This window comes from Neofelis nebulosa, chromosome 6 (genome assembly GCF_028018385.1).
Source record: "Neofelis nebulosa isolate mNeoNeb1 chromosome 6, mNeoNeb1.pri, whole genome shotgun sequence".
In the NCBI taxonomy this organism is placed as follows: domain Eukaryota; kingdom Metazoa; phylum Chordata; class Mammalia; order Carnivora; family Felidae; genus Neofelis; species Neofelis nebulosa.
This window is the reverse complement of record NC_080787.1, coordinates 83,619,966-83,640,278: the sequence shown is the minus strand read 5'-3', so window position 1 is coordinate 83,640,278 and position 20,313 is coordinate 83,619,966. Positions and strand designations below refer to the sequence as shown.

General features: G+C 40.2%; 1 protein-coding gene across 3 annotated transcripts in view; it reads left to right on the top strand.

Annotated features, from left to right (window-relative positions):
• The window catches only part of RRAGD (Ras related GTP binding D), a 41,182-nt gene that overhangs the window by 15,061 nt on the left and 5,808 nt on the right, over nt 1-20,313 (top strand). For all 3 annotated transcript variants that reach the window (XM_058734702.1, XM_058734703.1, XM_058734704.1), the window contains exons 2-6: nt 2,495-2,790; nt 8,053-8,252; nt 9,706-9,820; nt 11,042-11,184; nt 15,817-15,965. In XM_058734702.1, the coding sequence (XP_058590685.1) occupies nt 2,495-2,790; nt 8,053-8,252; nt 9,706-9,820; nt 11,042-11,184; nt 15,817-15,965 (903 nt within the window). The remainder of the gene's footprint in view (nt 1-2,494; nt 2,791-8,052; nt 8,253-9,705; nt 9,821-11,041; nt 11,185-15,816; nt 15,966-20,313) is intronic.

Sequence of the window (20,313 nt, the reverse complement as noted above, 5' to 3'; positions counted from 1 at the left end):
CCTACAATTGCATTTTTATTTCTAAGGTCTCTAAGGCCATATTTTCCATGGTTGCTCTTGTTCTGAAATTGTCTGTTCCTGTTTTGTGGATACCACCTTTTCTCTGAAGATTTTAATTATACCTGAAACTTTACTCTGACTCCTTTATGAACTCTGCTTCTTCAGATGTATGTTCAAGTGTATGTATGTTAGACATTTGAGGAAATGTCTGGAGAGAAGATAGTACTGCTTCTAGCTGTTGAATCCACACACTGTAGTGAGTTAGGGAAGGTCAGAGTACTTGAAGGGTGGAAGTGTGGGTAGCCCCCCGTCTTTCTGGGCATCCTGAGCTCCTAGAGCACCTCCTCCCCTCTCCTACACAAGCTTCTATAGTCTGCTCCCACCTGGAAGTGTGCACTGGGTGGTAGGAGTAGTGCACAGAGTTCACCTACTGGCTTCTTCTCACTATGATTCTCCAAATAGCAGCCCTGATGGTTGTCTTCATGTCCTTTCTGGTTTGGGCTTCCACCAGTTCTACCTTCTGCAGCAGAATCTTACTAATTCTGGGGGCGCCTGGGTGGCTCAGTCGGTTAAGTGTCCGACTTCAGCTCAGGTCACGATCTCACGGTCCGTGAGTTCGAGCCCCGCGTCGGGCTCTGGGCTGATGGCTCAGAGCCTGGAGCCTGCTTCCGGTTCTGTGTCTCCCTCTCTCTCTGCCCCTCCCCCGTTCATGCTCTCTCTCTGTCTCAAAAATAAATAAAACGTTAAAAAAAAAAAAAAAAAGAATCTTACTAATTCTGGTCGAGGGCTACAGGTTCCCTCTTCAGTCTGACCTTGGTGTTTCTTAGGGATTTCTCTGTAATCTCAACTTTGAGGGGTTTTGTTTGTTTGTTTGCTTCAAGCTCAGGTATCTATGTTTATTTGTTCATCCATTTATTTATGGTTTATACCTTTTCTGTTATTTTTAGGGATTCACTGAGGGAGGGGAAGACCATGACATGTTATCAGTCTGAAAATTTTAAAACTGGAAGCCCTGTTTTCTCTTTTAATTTATGCCCTGCTTTTACCAAGACTGACTTGTAATGACAGTACTGAGAGTGAGTAGCATATAATGACTGATGAAGAAGAGAGCTGGTGACTTTTTGGGTGCTTTACTTCTGCATTACTGCTTCTATAGTATATTATCAGCAGATTGTTGAATTGGATCGAGCTGGACTGGAAAAGAATGTGTGGGTAGGGTGGGGGTGAAGTGTTACATAGAGTGGAATAGTGGCTGCGCACATCTGTACCTGCTTACTTTTTTTCAGTTCTTGTTTTACCCGAAACTTGTGTGTTTACCTAAACCTGCTGCAAATTAAAACATCAAAATATTATATATAGTAAATGAAATTCACTAAGACATTATCAAGTATTAATGTGTTCTAGATGATTGTTATCATTGTCTAGACAAGAGTTATCATTTCATGTGGTTATTGTTAGTTACAGTAAGAGAAAAAAGAATCACTTTCCAGTTACTATTGAATTAGATTGGGACCAGGGAGTGAGAAAGACATAAGAGGTGTTGTCAGAAGGAATATTGGACACGTTTTCATTTCTTTGAATATATTGCTAGGAGTGGAATTGCTAGGTCACAAGGTGACTCAGTGTTTAACCTTCTGAGAAACCGCCAAGCTGTTCAAAACACATCATTTTACATTCGTACCCGTACTGTATGAGGGTTCTAATTAGCCCATAGCCTCATCAGCACTTGTTACTGTTGATCTTTTTGATTATAACCATCCTAGTGGGTGTGAAATGGCATCTTACTGTAGTTTTTATTAGTATTTCTCAGATCGCTAATGATGTGGGGGCCTCACTTCATGTGCTTTTTGGCCATTTTTGTGTCTTTGGAGAAATGTCCATTTAGGTACTTTGCCCATTTTTTTTTTTTTTAATTAGGTTGTCTTTACTGTTGAATTGTAAGAGTTCTTTATATATTCTGGATGCTAGGCCCTTATCACATACATGATTTGCACGTTTTCTTCCATTCTATGGGTTGTCTTCACTTTCTTAACAGTGTCCTTTGAAACACCCATGTTTTAAATTTTGATAAAGTCCAAAATTCTCTATTTGATGCATAACTCAAATGCATAAGCATCCCTTTACGGCATAGAGACTCTGATGATCTAGGCAAGGAAGACATTGCTATGGAATGCTAAGGCTGGATTTTTTCCCTGCACAGTTTGCTCCAGGAAACCTCTACTCCTCACACTCCAGATTTGCTGGTTGTGATGTGGAATTGTACAGGTTTTCTGGCCCTCTGGAATGGTGTGACAGGTAGTGACACAGCATTCTTCAGTGTTCTGCACTTCCTAACAGGCCCTCCATGAGTGGAGTGAGGTAGTTAGCACTCACGGCGTTTGGAAGAGTAGCACTGTCAGTGAATCATAAATCCCATCTGAGGTGGAAGTGAAAGTCCTCTAATTAACCACTGTGACGGCGACTCACCCTCATTCTTGTTTTGTGGTTTCTCCAGTTCTGGACTTCAGCGATCCCTTCAGCACTGAGGTGAAGCCGAGAATCCTGCTCATGGGCCTGAGGAGAAGCGGCAAGTCATCTATTCAGAAAGTTGTCTTTCACAAAATGTCTCCCAACGAAACACTGTTCTTGGAGAGCACGAACAAGATCTGCAGGGAAGACGTTTCCAATAGCTCCTTTGTTAATTTTCAGATTTGGGACTTCCCAGGACAGATTGACTTTTTTGACCCTACATTTGACTATGAGATGATCTTCCGGGGAACAGGAGCGCTGATATTTGTCATAGACTCCCAGGTAAAGCTCAGTCTCAGGTACATGGAAGTGCAGCCCCGCCCCCCCCAGCCCTTCCACCCCCCCCCCCCCCCCCCCCAGTTCAAACCAGTTCCTTTGTGATGGTTTTGGTTTGGCATTTCTAGCTGTCTGAGTTCTGAGTTCACAGCTTGGTTCCACTCAGCTTTTGGTGGGGGTGGAGGAGTTTGCAAAGGGGAAAAGGCTCCCTCTGTGCATTCCTAACCAGTGAGCAGTGAGCAACGTGAGTTGAGTTGAGTATGTCTCAGCGAATCACAGAAACCTCACAACCGGAGGGGACCACCATACGGGCCAAAGACAGCAAATACGTGTCCCCCGTGAAAACTCTTGGCAGACATCCATAAAACTGCACAGGTTCTCTGCAACAAAAATATGTGTATAAGTCTACATCTGAAAATGTTTACTCTTTCCTAGGAAGGCAAAGTTCTAAGGGTGCAGTTTTGCTTCTGAATTAAATTATTGTAATTATTACTAGTACACGATTGACAGTGTAACTGTTAGGTATTTTATAGGTAACTATTAAATATAAAAAGTAACATTGTGATGAGTATATCTCTTAAGATGCTGGATATTTTCCCACTTAATTATTCATGCTTGAATAAGAATTTAGGATCAATTCTACTTTTGTTTGTGTAGATGTAAGCACTGAGAAACCTTGTTCACATAAATAAGTACATGGATTTGGTTGAGTTACAGCATTTGCTCAATTATTTAAACTCAAGTTATATCCTCTAAGCTGTCCTGTTTTCTACCATAAAGGATTGTTTTTAGTAGTTTACCAAGAGACATCCTGATTGGGCTTTCCTTTAACTTTGAAAGTAAAGACATGGGGACCCCTTGGCTGGTGAAGACCCTTGTTACCTAGGTATTAGTTATTCACTTTATCAGTATTCAAACTAGTCTTCTGAATTGTCTCTTTGGTACTCTGGGCCTTTCTCCTGTGAAGTAGGAGGCCAGCAGTTAAAGGGGAGGAGGGGGAAGGGAAGCAGCAGGACTGCAGGTGCATCTCAGGCATGCCAGTATTAGGAAAGAGTACAGGTAACAGAATTGGGACAATGACACTCTTCAAACTCTCCATGTCCAGGCTCTCTTAGAAAGTGTCCTGGAAGCATAGCTTAGCCTCAGGTTTGTTTTGGTTTGTTTGTTTTTTTATTTTCTTTTTTAATGTTTTTATTTATATTTGAGAGAGCAAGAGAGAGAAGATGAGAGAGAGCATGTGGGGGAGGGGCAGAGAGAGAGGGAGACACAGAATCAGAAACAGGCTCCAGGCTCAGAGCTGGCAGCACAGAGCCCGATGAAGGACTCGAACTCATGAACCCCAAGATCATCACCTGAGCTGAAGTCAGACACTTAACAAACTGAGCCACCCAGGTACCCCCCAAGGGCCCTCTTTTGTAGCTGTGGGGGAATAAATGGCAGTAAGTCCTTCAAGAATGCACTAAACCAGCTCTAAGTTCAGGACATGATATTTCCCTGAAACTGGACCAACAATCAGACAGGTGGGCTCAGCACACCTGCCCCTTCCAGGAATGCTGATGGTGTTAGGGAGGAAGGGATGTGGAAACTGTTAGTAACAATGGTTCTGAGCGCATGCTTGGAAAACCATTCTCTGAGAAGACTGCTCATGCCTGAGAGCATCATAAATTCATTCAGGGAACTAGGTGCCTGTTTAATATAATAATGAAATTTTCAGCTAAGCCTTTTAGTTCCAAGTGATTGCACTGTGTACTAACAGTGTAGCTGTAGGAGTGTGGCCATATGTTAGAAGGGGCTCTTTCTGTATTTTTCGGTGGGGGTGTGCAAGGGAGCGACTTTGCATTCTGGTGCCTGATCTGTGAACAACAGTGCCTCCCCTCTCATGGGCCCATCCGGAAATGCATGCTGTAGACACCTGCATCAGGTCCAGGGCCTGCTGTCAGTTACTGCTTTCCCGGCTGTCCCACTTGTGCTGACCCGTTTTCTGGCTCATCTGTGGCCTTGGCAGGAGCCCCTACCTTCCTGCTGAGGTCTGCCAGCACCATAAATTAGGGAGCTTGATCTTAGAAGAGCAGCTGGGTTGTGTGCACGCTGCTGGATGAAGGGCGAGCTCTTGGATGTGTCCCACTCATCTGTCTCTTCTAAGCTCCAGTTTTTCCCACTGCTGTTTCTGGACTTGCTGAACTAGGTAGCAGCAGTAGTAGCCGTACCCTTGGGGAAGTAGATTCCAGTCAGATGACTCATCTTTTCAAGACAGTAGCTTAGTAAGTACTCACTTCAATACCATGTTGTGCTTATGTAGCAATTTGCATTTATAGAATTCAAGTGTCCAGTGCAACTCTATCCTAGGTGTTTGTGATATGGCTATGAGGTGGCTAAAATAGGTTCACTTGCCTGTTTTTAAATTGCAGCTGTAATTCGGTTTTATTTTTTACCTGAACATGAAAAATGGAACTTAAATTTGGGTTGGTAAATATGTGTTTTGTTTTCTTTTTTTCCTTTTCCTAGCTGTAGGGCAGAGAAAGGTGTAAGAATGTTTGAGAAATTGGTCCTTTTAGGTTCCACTTTTTAAAATGTAGGAAAAATATTGTTGAGAGCTGTCATTTACTAAAAAGAAGGAATAACTAGAGAAACTGTTTCAGAGTCTAATATATACTTTTCTATTGGAAGCAGACTGTAAAAGCCATGTTTTGGGGAATATTTATAGGATGTGGTTTCAAGCACTGAAAAGAAAAGCAAACTTCAAGGAGTCTTGGCAGCCTGAAGTCACTGCCTTTATTTCTAAGCAGGGCTCTTTTGGTCTGACACCTCATATTTTTATTTTTTCCTTGTGAATCCCTCACAATGCCAGTATTGCCAGATAAAGATATCACCAAGGAGAACATGTGTCCTCACAGAACGTTGTAAAATAAATGAGAATGAAAACATCAAGAGTGATTTCCTGTGAGCTAAATGCATGACACTGCCGGCCCCCCAGGCAGAGCCCACAAAATGTACCCCATCTCAGGGCCCCTGGTGGCCCCCTGAAGCCATTTCACATGTGCCTTGAGATCCACCATGGAGTGTTGGCTTCATCTGCATTGGTGATTGTGACCTGCCTGTAATTCCTAGATATAATTTTTTTTTAACTTTATTTATTCATTTTTGAGACAGAGACAGAGAGAGTGAGTAGGGGAGGGGCAGAGAGGGAGAGAGAGAATCCCAAGCAGGCTCCGTGCTGTCAGCACAGACCCTGATGTGGGGCTCGAACCCACAAACCATGAGATCATGACCTGAGCCAAAACCAAGAGCCGGACGCTTAACCAACTGAGCCACCCAGGCGCCCCCCTAGATCTAATTTTGGAATATAAACAAGGCAGTGTATTTTCCCCGAATTTTTATTTGTTGTAGAAGATAGTAACCAACACAGTGGGGAAAAATCATCCATAATCCCTCTGCCCTAATAAACCAAGTATGTTCTTCTTTTAAATGTTATTTTTAGTCCTTGTAGGTATGTGCCACTTCATCACTTAGTTGGTAATCAGATCATTTTATATGCCTGGCAGGCAAGTTACAGTAGCAATTTCTAATCTTTTGAGATTGTGATACTCTCTTGACATTGGCTAGTTTTGCTCACCGACAAGGTCGCTTAACTGCTTGACTCCCCTCTTTAGTTAAAGACATAAACAAGAACAATTTTTGAGGTGTAATTTACATACAACAAAATGCATTCATTATGAGTGTACATACAATTCAGTGAGTTTGATGAATGTATATACCTTGTAACCACTTCACAGTCAAGATATGGAATATTTCCACCACCCAAAAAGGTTCCCTTGTGTCCTTTCTCAGACAGCCTCCCTCCACATTTCAAGATGACGTAAATGAATTCTGTATGGTGTTTAGAGATACATATGTATATAGTAACGTATAGAGAGATGACTGAGAATAAACACTAAACTCAGGATAGTGGCTACCTCTGGAGTGTGGGAGGCAGAGTGATGGCATAGGCTGGGAGGATGGAGAGAGACACACGGGGCTTCAGTGTCTGTTTGATTTCTTTCTTTCTTTCTTTCTTTCTTTCTTTCTTTCTTTCTTTCTTTCTTTCTTTCAGTTTATATATTTAATCTATATACCCATTGTGGGGCTTGAACTCATAATCTTGAGATCAAGATTCACAAACTTGGGGTTCCTGGCTGGCTCACTTGGTAGAGCATGCAACTCTTGATCTCAGGGTTGTGAGTTTGAGCCCTGTGTTGGGTGTATAGCTTACTTTAAAAAAAAAAAAAAAAAAAAGAGTCGCACGCTCCTCCAGCCGAGCCAGCCAGGCACTCCTACTGTTTGATTTCTTAAACAGGGAGATGTGTATGCAGATGTTCATATTACAAACGTGTCATTGGTAGGAAGGAGAAAAAAGTAGTATTGTGTTATTTGGGGTCGTTACTCTAGATGAGAGGTCAGCAAACGGTTTCTGTAGAGGGCTAGATGGTAAATATTTCAGGCTTTGCAGGCTGTACCATTTCCAAGGAGTTTCCGTAGAAGAAAACCAGTCATCTCTAACAATGCAACACAAACGCAGCCATAGACAATATATATAAATGAGTGTGGCTGTGTCCCAGTAAAACTTTACTCATAAACAACATGCAGTGGGCCCAGTTTGGCCCATGATTTGCTGACCTCTGGTCTAGACTAGTGGCTCCTAAACCTTTCCTCCTGGCTCCTTCCTTATCCTCCCAGCGACCCATATCATGTTTTCACCTTGAACTGTTCATCACAGTTCACCAAGGGACTAAAAAATTGGGAAAGAATAGTATCCCAGGGAAGGTCCTAGGTATGGAGTCGTTTTGAATTCATAAAACTTCAACTCTGATCTTAATGACTGTCATCAAGCTAAATCATAACTGCCTATAGCTGTGTTTTTCCAGCCTTTCTTTTTCATCTCTTCGTTAATGAAACTTAAGTTTTCAAACTTGAATTCCATGAAACTAGTTTTTATTTGGGCTTTTGCAAAATATTTTGGGGGGTTGTACCCACACGATTTACAGATTAGGAGTGTGTATGAAAGAAAAAAAGGTAACTGTGAGATAAGGTGATGGATAGATTAATTAACTTGATTGGGGGGATCGTTTCATGACATATACGTACATCAAAGCATCACATTGTACACTTTAAATATATGGAGTGTTTATTTGTCAGTCAAAGTTCAATAAAGCTGGGGGAAAAAAGAGTGTCTGTGGAAGGCAGCTTAGAAAGGTTTGGCCTCCCTTGACAGGAATGTGCCTTTGTTCCCAGGACGATTACATGGAAGCCTTGGCTAGGCTCCACCTCACCGTGACAAGGGCCTACAAAGTGAACACCGACATCAACTTTGAGGTGTTTATTCATAAAGTGGATGGTCTGTCAGATGACCACAAAATTGAAACCCAAAGAGATATTCACCAGAGGGCAAATGATGACCTTGCAGATGCTGGATTAGAAAAAATTCACCTCAGGTGAGAACAGAAATTTCTCAGTGATCACATTAATTGACAGAAGTTAGCAGGTGTGGAGTCCAAAGTCACAATGAATGATTTGGCATGGGCAGTAATTCACCTGTTTACCCTATTTTGTGTTATACATATTAGGACAGTATTTGGGAAAAGCAAACTTTGCATGTGTTAATTCTAATTCTTGGTGATTTTTTTTTTTGGTTTTTGTTTAAATGTTTGTTTATTTTTGGGAGAAAGAGCTTGTGTGTGCATGTGTGCACATGCAGAGGAGGGGCAAGGACAGAGGGAGAGAGAGAATCCAAAGCAGGCTCTATGCTATCAACACAGAGCCCAAGGTGGGGATCGAACCCACAAACTGTGAGATCATGACCTAAGGCAAAATTAAGAGTCAGAGGCTTAACCAACTGGGCCACTTATGTGCCCCTTTGTTTTGTTTTTGTTTTTAAAGTTTATTTATTTATTCGTTCATTCATGTATGTATTTATTTTAATTTATTTTTGAAAGAGAAAGAGCGAGCAAGCATGAGCAGGGGAGGGGCAGAGAGAGAGGGAGACACAGAATCTGAAGTAGGCTCCAGGCTCCGAGCTCTCAGCACAGAGCCCGGCACGGGGCTCAAACCAGCGAACTATGAGATCAGGACCTGAGCCGAAGTCGGACACTTAACTGACTGAGCCATCCTGGCGCGCCCCCCCCCCCAACCTTTGTTTTTGTTTTTTAAGCAAATAGTCAAACCTAATGTTTTTCCCACATGTGAAAAACACTAGATAAAACTCAAGAACATAATCCAGGAAGTTAATCAATGCCGAAGTTTACAGTTTGTGATGAATATGACAGTATCTATATGCACAAGTAAAAGAGAACTCTGAAAACACTTCAGATAGAAGTGCAGAGGAAAATCATTTCTCTATTAGTTGTTTTTTAAGATTTTATTTTTAAGTAATTTCTATACCCAATGTGGGGCTCAAACTTAAAACCCCGAGATCAAGAGTCACCTGGCCAGTCAGGCGCCCCTGTATTAATTTTTTATGGGGAGGTAAAAAAAATTTTTTATGGGGAGGCATCATTCAATTTGCAAATTGGAAAATGAAAAAATTAGATGCTTCAATACCAATAATGTAGCTGTTACTAACCTAACAGGTGTTTGTAAAGATGATCTGGTGTGGAATCTTGGAGAACTAAGAAAGCTCATACGGGCACATACCACTGCATTTTTAAGCTTTCCAGTCCAGCCAGTCGGTAGAAAAATGGGTATAATTCTTGCTTTTTGGGAGTTGGGGAGGAATGCCTTGTTAAGACATGTTCACTTTTTTACTGAGTTCATATTGAATTCTACAGGGGGCTAGAATGTGTGTGTACGGACTTAGATACAGAGGGCTGGGTACTGGTGTCATGACATGGCCTCAGCCATCTGTTCCCTAGTCAAAAGGAAAACGTGATGAAATATTTTCTCTTTCAGCTTCTATTTGACCAGCATATATGATCACTCAATATTTGAAGCTTTTAGCAAAGTGGTTCAGAAACTGATTCCACAACTCCCCACCCTGGAGAATTTGCTAAACATCTTTATCTCAGTAAGTACAGAATTATCATCCTTGTAGAATCATTTGCAGAATTTTAGACTAACATTGCAAACAGTCTTATTTTTGAAGTGAAAACAGTCTTATGTTTGCTTGCTCTCACAACATTGCAAGGTCACTGAAATATTACTTTGGAAGATTGCTACTACATAACTGTTTCATAGTCTTTAAAATTTAACTCCCCAAACGATTCCTGTACTTCACTGATACAGTGTTTATTCAAGTTGTAGGCAGTCATTCAGTGTTGATAGAGCCCTACCAGATGTAAGGAACATTAAGGGTGGCTTTGGTGATGGTGTGCCTGGGTGGCTCAGCGGGTTAAGCTTCCGACTTTGGCTCAGGTGTTGATCTGCCGGTTCGTAAGTTCGAGCCCCACATCAGGCTCTCCAGATCCCCTGTCCCCTTCTCTCTGTGCCCCCTCCCCCGTGCACACTCTCTCTCACAAAAATAAATAAATATTAGAAAGAAAAGATACATTGTTTTAAATATTTGTGTATGTTTAACACACTGTGGATGATGTGCTGGCTGAATGAGTCCTATAAACCGGCAGCTCTAGGCAAGCTCTTCTGTTCAGTTGAGTCAGATGTGATGGCTGTATGCATATTTACTCTGTCACTGTATAGTGGTGAGTTTGTTTAGCTTTTTAAAATTTATTTACAATCTACAGTCAGTAAAATTAGTGTTTTTACTTGCCTTTTCCTAACTGCAGGTACATCTCTAAGAGCCAGGAAACACTGCCCAGTTTGTTTACCTAAAGTAAATAATTTATGAAAAATAAGAATTTTCCATTTCATATGCAAATCCATTATAAAGGTTTATGTGAGGTTTTTAAATTTTTTATTAAAATTTTTTTTGTTTTCTTTTGATGTTTTTATTTATTTTTGAGACCGAGAAAGCACAGGCTGGGGAGGGCCAAAGAGAGAGGGGGACAGGAACTGAAGCAGGCTCTGCACTGACAGCAGAGAGCCCGATGTGGGGCTCAAATGCTTGAGCCATGAAATCATGACTGGAGCCGAAGTCAGACACTTAGCCTGCTGAGCCACCCAGGTGCCCCTATGCGAAGTTTAAATTGTAATAAAAAAGAACAAAATTTTAGCAAATTAATCTTTGCTCATTTATATTTTACACTGAGGATGGCATATAATTTTTTTATGTAACAATGACATGTTCTGAAATCAGCTGTACCTTTAAGATAGCATCTTCTTTTTGTTTCAGAATTCTGGAATTGAAAAGGCATTTCTCTTTGATGTGGTCAGTAAAATTTATATTGCAACTGATAGTACCCCAGTGGATATGCAAACCTATGAACTCTGCTGTGATATGATCGATGTGGTTATTGACATCTCTTGTATTTATGGGTAAGTAAAATATTCTTTCTTTTTATTATCCTTTTTTTCAATAAAAAAAATTTTTTTAATGTTTATTTATTTTTGAGAGAGAGAGAGAGAGAGAGCGCGTGAGTAGGGAGGGTCAGAGTCTGGAGAGGAAGGCACAGAATCCGAAGCAGGCTCCAGGCTCTGAGCTGTCAGCACAGAGCCCGACGCAGGGCTGGAACGCACGAACTGCGAGATCGTGACCTGAGCCGAAGTCAGACGCTTAACTGACTGAGCCACGTAGGCACCCCATTATTTTCCTTTTTTAAAAAATGTTTATTTTTATTTTTGAGAGAGAGATGGGGGAGGGGCAGAGAGCGATGGAGACAGAGGGCCTGAAGTGGGCTCTGTGCTGACAGTAGAGAGCCCAATGCAGGGCTGGAACTCATGAACTTGTGAGATTATGACCTGAGCTGAAGTTGGATGCTTAACCGCCTGAGCCACCCAGGTGCCCCTGGGTAGGAAAAATATTCCTAAGGGCTATGATCAAGCCATACTTAAGATTAGAAAATGAAACCTTTCACAACTTTTGTAACATTTGCATTTACTTATTTGATTTTAATACTTTTGTTTTAAATAACTGAGATCTATAAATATACCATTTAGCATGCAATAATAAAAAAAAATTATTGAGTAAATGCCTGGTATTCTGCTAATAAACATTACGTTACATCATTAATTCCCTGCTATTCCATGGGAATAGGGAAATGGGAATTACTATCCCCATTTCACAGATGGGGAAACTGAGGTTCAGAGTGGTTAAGTTTCTAACCCCTGCTCACACTGTCAATAAAAGATAGGACTAGAACTTGAACTTAAGTCTAACTGATTCCTGGTTCTTCTACTGATCTGTCATCATATCATAATGTCATATACACTTGGGAGAGACTAAGATCCTAGAATTCTGAATACATATCTCTTATTAACAACACTTCTATTACCTTCTTCATTATAGGAGATAACTTCTGGATTCTCTTTAACACACTTTGTCTTCTTTTATGAGCAGCAGAGAATTATAAAACCAAGCAAACAATATTACCTGTTTATTATTATGGTCTTAGATTCTTAGAAAACAGAACTTGCTGTACATTTAGAATAATATAAAGTAAACCAGGAGTGGGGAAAACTGATTGTGGTACCAGACATAGAAACATTTCTACATGACTTTAAATTTCCTGAATGGGTGTTGTATACAGTGAATAGATATGAATTAGTTTGTCTGTCTTAAGATAGCAAGTTGTTGCCGTTGATTTATATTGGATCTACATGCTTATCCAATCATTGATGAGGTAAAGCTCGTGTTCATCTTCCTTTTTACTCACCAGCTGTCACCTGCCTCACACAGCCTCCTTCTTCAGCCTTTGTGAGGGTGTCAGTCTTCCCATTTTTCTTTTCCACTATCTGAAAATCCTTTGCCCCCTCAGTTCAGATTCTCTCTGTTATACACACGTGCATGCACGGTCCCTTCCATTCTGAAATAGGGAAAGTGATACTTACAAGACTGTAGTGAGGATGAAGTATCATTAGGCTTTACCTGGTAGACCCTGGATAAAGGTAGCTTCCATTATTATTATTGTTGTTATTGTTATTAGTGTAATACATTGCCATCTGGCTTTAGAAACAGACCTTATTTCCCAAGTTTATTGCCTTTTTAGTATTATTATTAAACACTGCCATCTGGCTTCAGAAATAGACCTTGTTGCCCAAGATTACTGCTCTACAGCATTCTATTGTTTTTCAGCTACAAGTGGATGACCTTGAAATAGTCATGGAAACTGAATATACCCTGATTACAGTCTAGATTGCTGTGGTAATCAAATACAATAAACACAATTAATCTGGCACATATTTAATGATATGCATAATCATTATTGTGCCATATGGTAATTGGGTGTAAGTGGTAAGCTGTTCATGTAAATGATGTTAATCAGAGTTCCTTTCACCCAGCTAAAACAAACACGAGGCAGGCGGAATCGGGAGGAGTCAGATTGTTTTTCTGAAGTGGAGTGCAGTGTTCCTGAGAACCTGGGTCACAAATCGGGCGTGGGCTCTGGAGTTTCCTTGGTGCTTGTTGGAGCCACAAGGAGCCAGCCCAGTTAACTGGCAGCAGCCAAGGAAGCAGACTTCTGCCAGTTCCCAGCTGCTCCTTGGAGACCAGCAGGGCCAGAGGCAGGTGATCTGGTGCCTCACTCAGTCTGCTCAGGAATCTGCTGAGCTTCTGTTCACCAAATATACACGCACGCACACACACACGCACACACGCACACACGCATGCACACTTTACAATACCTTACATCGTCCTGTGTTTTCATTGCTTAGTGGCTAGAAACTTGAGTGGTAGAAAATAGATAGCTGTTGCAGTTGTAATGCTTCACCAATTTTTACTTGTTATTTTTTAGATCTTTTTTGTTTTTCCAATTTGTTTAATGTTTATTTTTTTCTGATTATGAATGTAATCCATGCTCATTGTAGAAAATATGTAAAGCATAAGGAATAAAATTAAAATAGCCCCTAACCTCATCATCTAGAGACAGTCACTATTAACATTTTCATATATTTTATTCTTATTTCTCTGTGTAATTTTTAGGATGATGTGGTCACTTTGTATATGTTATTATATATCTATCCTGCTTTGTTCATTTAACATTATCACCTAAGAATTTTCTTGTGTTACTAAGTGCTGTTGGCAAACAGTGCCTGGTGTCTGTTTACTATTATATTTACTTGGAAGTTTTAAATGCAGTTTTCTTCATTGGGTGAAAAAAGTCCAGTGTTTCAGTTTATTGTTCTCAGAACATTCCTTATTAGTAAGGGAAATACAGTATAGAAACACAGCAGCTAAAAATGGTACAAAGGAAGTTAAGAATTCTGATAAAGCGTTTTGAACATCAGAGATCCAACACTTCTTAAAGATTTTTCTTTCACGTTTTGGTAGATTACAGTGAGTCGAATCCTTTTTTTAAAAAAACTACCTTCCACAATTTACTTTTAAGTAGCCATGTGTATATGTGCCGGTTTAAAATAATCTCAAAACTAAAAGCTTGCATTTACTCTGCAATTCATGCTTCTCATTGAATCTGGTTTGGCACGCTACTTCCTTGTGATATTTATGAGATTAAAAGCATTAACTCTGAAATTACATTAGTTTGAGTCCTGGCTCCACCCCCATCGTCAGCTTTGACCAAGTTATCCTATTTCTTCTCAATACCTGGCTTAGAGGATTCTTAGGCCAGACAATAGATAATTCCTGGTAAAAGCTAAGAATGGTGCCTGTCACATAGTAAAAGCTGGCTCTTATAATGCAAAGGGATTGGTTTAGCACCAGCTGAGTTATTATGTTGAATTAATAAGGTCTAGCACAATTCTAGTTAATCATTTCTGGTCAATTATTCATTAATTTGGGAAGCAAAAATACATACATGCATGCATACACACACAGTTGCAGAAAAGGTGCAGGGAAGTGCTCTTTTGCCTCTGAGGAAAGAAATCATAACTCTGATTACATTAGTGTCTTCAGAGGGTCCAGTTTTGATCATTCAAGGAGATACTAGTAATAATAGTTAACACAATAGTTAACATTCATTGTGCATTTTACATGTTTTCAGCACTGTGCTCAGTGCTGTGTATCTATTATTTCATTGCATTGGGAAACTTTGAGGTAATTTCTGTTAGGATACAGATAAGAAAATTGAGGCTCAAAGAAGCTACTCACATTGCCCAGTTCCCATAATAAGTGGACTAGGATTCAAACCCAAGTCATCTGTGTCTGCAGGCCACACTTTCTTAAATAGGCCAGTATACTTATTTAGCGTTTTATTTTGAAAAAATGTCAACCCTACAGAAGATGTGCAAAGATAGTCCAGTGAACTCCTACGTACCCTTCACTGGGATTCACCATTTTTTACCAATTTCCCGTATTTGCTCTTTCTTTTTCTAATACAGTTGTTGATTTGTTTTTGCTAAACCATTTGAAAGTGAATTGCAGACATCATGATTCTTTGATCCTACATAATTGGGTGTTTATCTCTCCAAAAAACAGACATTCTTTCATAGGACCACAGTTTATCAAATTAAGCATATTTAGCATGGCTACATTAATGCATTATCTAATATATTGTCCGTATTCAAATCTTAACTAGTGGTTCCAAATCTGTCTTTTATAGCAATTCTTTCCCCTGATTCAGGCTCTAAGCCAGTCCTTGGCTGTTGTGTCTCCCTAGGCTTCTGTAATTTGGAACAGTCATTCAGCCCTTCTTGGTCTTTCATCAGACCATGCTTTTGACAGCCTGGTTGTTCTGTCAGAAGAAAAAAGAAGCCCCGTGGGCTATGGAGGTGAGAAGAACTAACCTTCATCCCTCACCTGTGTACCTCAGGTGCCTGAAGAGTTGCCCACCTTCCCCAACAGCCACTCATTGTGTCAGCAGGAAGGGACTGTCATACACCGTGTACATTCTTGTGATTGTGTGTTTCTGAGACTTTTGCTGTAAGGCACTGTAGTTGTAAACAACTTTTCGTTACAATTATCATTCTGTGTGTTAAAGCTGGTCTCTGTTGCTGGGTTACAGTTTGTAGTTTTTCTCAATAGTCAAATATGTTCTGGTTTCTGTCCCTATTCAGCCTCAAAGAAGATGGAGCAGGAACTCCCTATGACAAGGAATCAACAGCCATTATAAAGCTGAATAACACAACAGTTCTTTATTTAAAGGAGGTGACAAAGTTCCTGGCTCTTGTTTGCTTTGTCAGAGAGGAAAGCTTTGAAAGAAAAGGTAATTTTGTGTGTGTGATTTAAATGTAATATTTCACTTCGGACTCCTATTACTTCTGCTTGTTGAATGTGGGCCGTTAGCAGCATGCCTGTGGAAGCTTCCAGGCTTTAGTCACCAGGCCCCCTTGGCTCCTACCCAGCTCAGTCAGGCTTTTGGGATCTGTGAGCCAGCCTGCCCTCTAGTGACGCAGCTGCCAGAGGAGGAGGTGGCACCAGACCATCCTCCCAGGAGCTTTTGCTTTTCTGGCAGTGAAGCTGGCCAAAGCCTTGTTGCCAGACTGTAAAGTCCCTTCCCAGGGAGGGCCCCAGTGGCCTCCCTCTTGGTCCACTCTACTGCATGGTGTTAGGGACCATGTGACCCCTTGAGATCCCTGTGTAAAGGAGGGGATTTGTACAACATTAAAGTTAGATAGTATTTAACTTCTGTTCAGCCTTTGTACATTATTAAAAAAAAATTTTTTTTAAATGTCTATTTACTTTTAAGAGAGAGAGAGAGACAGAGTGAGAGCTGGGGAAGGAGCAGAGAGAGAGGGAGACACAGAATCTGAAGCAGGCTCCAGGCTCTGAGCTGTCAGCACAGAGCTTCACATGGGGCTTGAACCTATAAACCACAAGATCAGGACCTGAGCCGAAGTTGGACACTTAACCAATTGAGCCACCCAGGTACCCCAGCCTCTGCACATTCTTTAAAGAGTCCTCAAAACACAGGGCTGGCATGATTCTGAAAAGGGAAGACATGAATATGCTCAATAGAGTCACCAATAAATAAAAGAAAAACAAATAATATATGAGTAAATGATAAATATGACATAATGTAAATATATACAAATACATATTATATGTGAATGTAAATGAGTAAATAAATAAAAATAAAATAAAGCCAAAGCAACTAAACTCACAGAGATACTTATCCCCCCCCCCCCCCCCCCTACTGTTTAAACTGGGAAATACCAGCTTACTGACACACTAGGGATTTTTGCTAGCAACTAGGGCATGATTTACCAATTTTTTTAGGATAAAAAAATTCCCAACAGAGTGCCAATAGTAACATTTACTAAAATGCCGTTTTTTTTCTTTATAAACAACACATGTTCATTATAAAATACTTTGAAACTTTGGGAAAATATAAAGAACAAAATAAAACCATTCAATTTCACCATCTGGAGCTAAATCCCCATGTTAAATTTCTGAGATTTTCTTTCTCCCCACCTCCCTCCCTCATCCCTTCTTTCCTTTTGACAAAAGTGGGGCTATATTGTTTATATAGTTTTATATCGTATTGTTTTTACTCATTTATATCATGAAAATTTTCCTAATTCATTAAGCATAAAAACACAATTTAGATTTTTATTCTTTTTTTTTTTAACGTTTATTTATTTTTGAGACAGAGAGAGACAGAGCATGAACGGGGGAGGGTCAGAGAGAGGGAGACACAGAATCTGAAACAGGCTCTAGGCTCTGAGCTCTGAGCTGTCAGCACAGAGCATGATGTGGGACTCGAACTCACAGACCGCGAGATCATGACCTGAGCCAAAGTCAGACGCTTAACCAACTAAGCCACCCAGGCGCCCCTATTGTTTCTTTTTTAAAATATTTATTTGTTTAAGTAATCTCTACACCCAGTGTGGGGCTTGAACTCATGACCCTGAGGTCAAGATTCCCATGCCCTTCCCACTGAACCAGCAAGGTGCCCCTTATTGTCTCTTTTTATTACAAAATAGATTCAGTTAGAAAACTTAGAAGTAACAAATAAGCAAAAAAGAAATAATTATTGATAAGCTTCTCAGAGATCACTCTCAACATTTTCTTTATAACGTTTCAGACATTTTCATCTATAGCTATGTCTCTATCTATATGGAATGATATGATAAATACTACTTCATAACCTTTACTGAATTTATTACAGACCTCTAATTCACTAAATCTTTTTTTTGTCACATTATTTTAATGATTATGTTAGCTTCTTTTATTGTTCAAAATTTGTATTGTTTCTAGATTTTAATGTTGTAAGTGATCTCTGATGACCTTTTTTTGCACTAAATATTTGTGTACATCTTGGCTATCAGGAAAAACTTCAGCAAATGGAATTAGGTCAAAGGGTAGGGTAGACAAGTTTTGGTGGCTTCTTTTTTTTTTTTTTAATGTTTTATTTATTTTTGAGAGAGGGAGAGACAGAGTGTGAGCAGGGAAGGGGCAGAGAGAGAGGGAGACAGACCCCCCCAAACAGGCTTCAGGCTCTGAGCTGTCAGCACAAAGCCTGATGCGGGGCTTGAACTCATGAACCGTGAGATCATGACCTGAGCCAGAGTTGGACACTTAACTGACTGAGCCACCCAGGTGCCCTGTGTTTTGGTGGCTTCTGATACATATTGCCAAAATGTCCTTCTGAAAGATTTTATGGGCTTACGCTATTAAGAGAATATAAGTGTATATATAAGAGAATATAAGAGAATAAGAAGAGAATAAGAGAATATAAGAGAATATCCATTTTGCTATATTCCTATTAATATTGGGTATTAGCATTAAAAAATTTGATTATTGGGGTGCCTGCATGGCTCAGTCAGTTGAGTGTCTGACTCTTGGTTTCGGCTTAGGTCATGATCCCAGGGTCGTGGGATCGAGTCCCATGTCAGGCTCTGCACTGGCGCGGATCCTGCTTGAGATTCTCTCTCTCTCTCTCTCTCTCTCTCTCTCTCTCTCTCTCTGGCCCTTTCCCCCTACTTGTGCTCTTTATTAAAAAAACCTCTTTTTGATTATTAAAAACTTAGTATCATTTCAAGTTACATTTCCTTGCTTCTTGGTGAAGTTGTAGGTTTTTCCTGTATTTACTGACTGTTATCAACCAAATTGCCTTTTGGGTCCTTGGCTTTCAAAACTTTTAATGAAGTAGTGTTAATCTTTTGTTCCTTATTTTCATCTTGCTAAAAGTAAGAGCAGGTTATATAATAGATTCATGGAATTTTGAACATGTACAGGACCATACCTTGTTTCATTCTCTCAATTATAGATGATTCTACCCAGACCCAGGAACTAGGAGTGACTTTCTCTCAAAGTCATACTACCAGTGTATGGCAAGTCAGAGCTAAGATTCCTGGGCTTGTCCCTACATAGAATCAGTTCTGTTTAATTTATTTATTTTAAGAGAGAGAGAGAGAGAGAGAGAGAAGGGGAAGGGGCAGAGAGTGAGAGAGAGAATCTCAAGCAGACCCTGCACTGTCATACTGTCAGCGGGGAGCTTATGACACAGGGCTCGGACCCATGATCCGTGAGATCATGACCTGAGCTGAAGGCAAGAGTTGGGTGCTTAACCAACTGAGCCCCCAGGCGCCTCTGTGCATATTGTGTTTTAAACCATTATACATATATTTCCTTGGTTAAAGATATTTTCAGAATTTATATTTGGTGATTAATACTTCGTGTTGATTTTGGAAGCTAAATAAAAGAAAAGTAATGCAAATAGTACAACTAGAGCCCCAAAACAATCTAGGCTAGTGGCAGGTCCTAAAATTTAGGGTACATTAGTGTCAACCTGGAGAGCTTGTTTATTTTGAACTGATTTTAGACTTAACAGAAAAGTTGCAAAAATAGTACATGGTTTACACATATTCCTCATCCAATTTTCCAAATGTTAACATCTTACATACTATATAGTACAGTATGAAAAGTAGGAGGGGCGCCTGGGTGGCTCAGTCGTTTGGGTATCCAACTTCAGCTCAGGTCATGATCTCATGGTTTGTGAGTTCGAGCCCTGCATCGGGCTCTGTGCTGACAGCTCAGAGCCTGGAGTCTGCTTCAGATGCTGTGTCTCCCTCTCTCTCTCTGCCCCTCCCCCATCCACGCTCTGTCTCTCTCACTCTCAAAAATAAACATTTAAAAAAATTTTTTTAAAGAAAAGTAGGAAATTATCATTGGTATAATACTATTAATGAAACTGTAGACCTTATTCAGATTGCGCCATTTTTCCAAAAATAGCCTTTTTCTGTTTTAGGATCCCAAATTGATTTACTGGTCATTCTTCCAAGTCTCCTCCAATCTGTGACAGTTCTTCATCTTTCATGACCTTGACACTTCTGAAGAATACCGATCAATTATTTTGTAGAATGTTCCTCAAATTGGATTTGTCTATTGTTTCCACACAGTTGGAACAAGATTATGTACTTAGGCAAGAATGTGTCCTTCTCAGTGTATCATATCAAGTGGTTCATGATGTTGATAAGTCTTATTACTGGTGATGCTGACCTTGATTTAGTTAAGGCAATGTCTGCCAGGTTTTTCCACTGGAAAGTTCCTGTCTTTCCCTTTGTAGTTAATAAATACTTTAAAACTATGTAAATTTTGTTCCTCCTCAC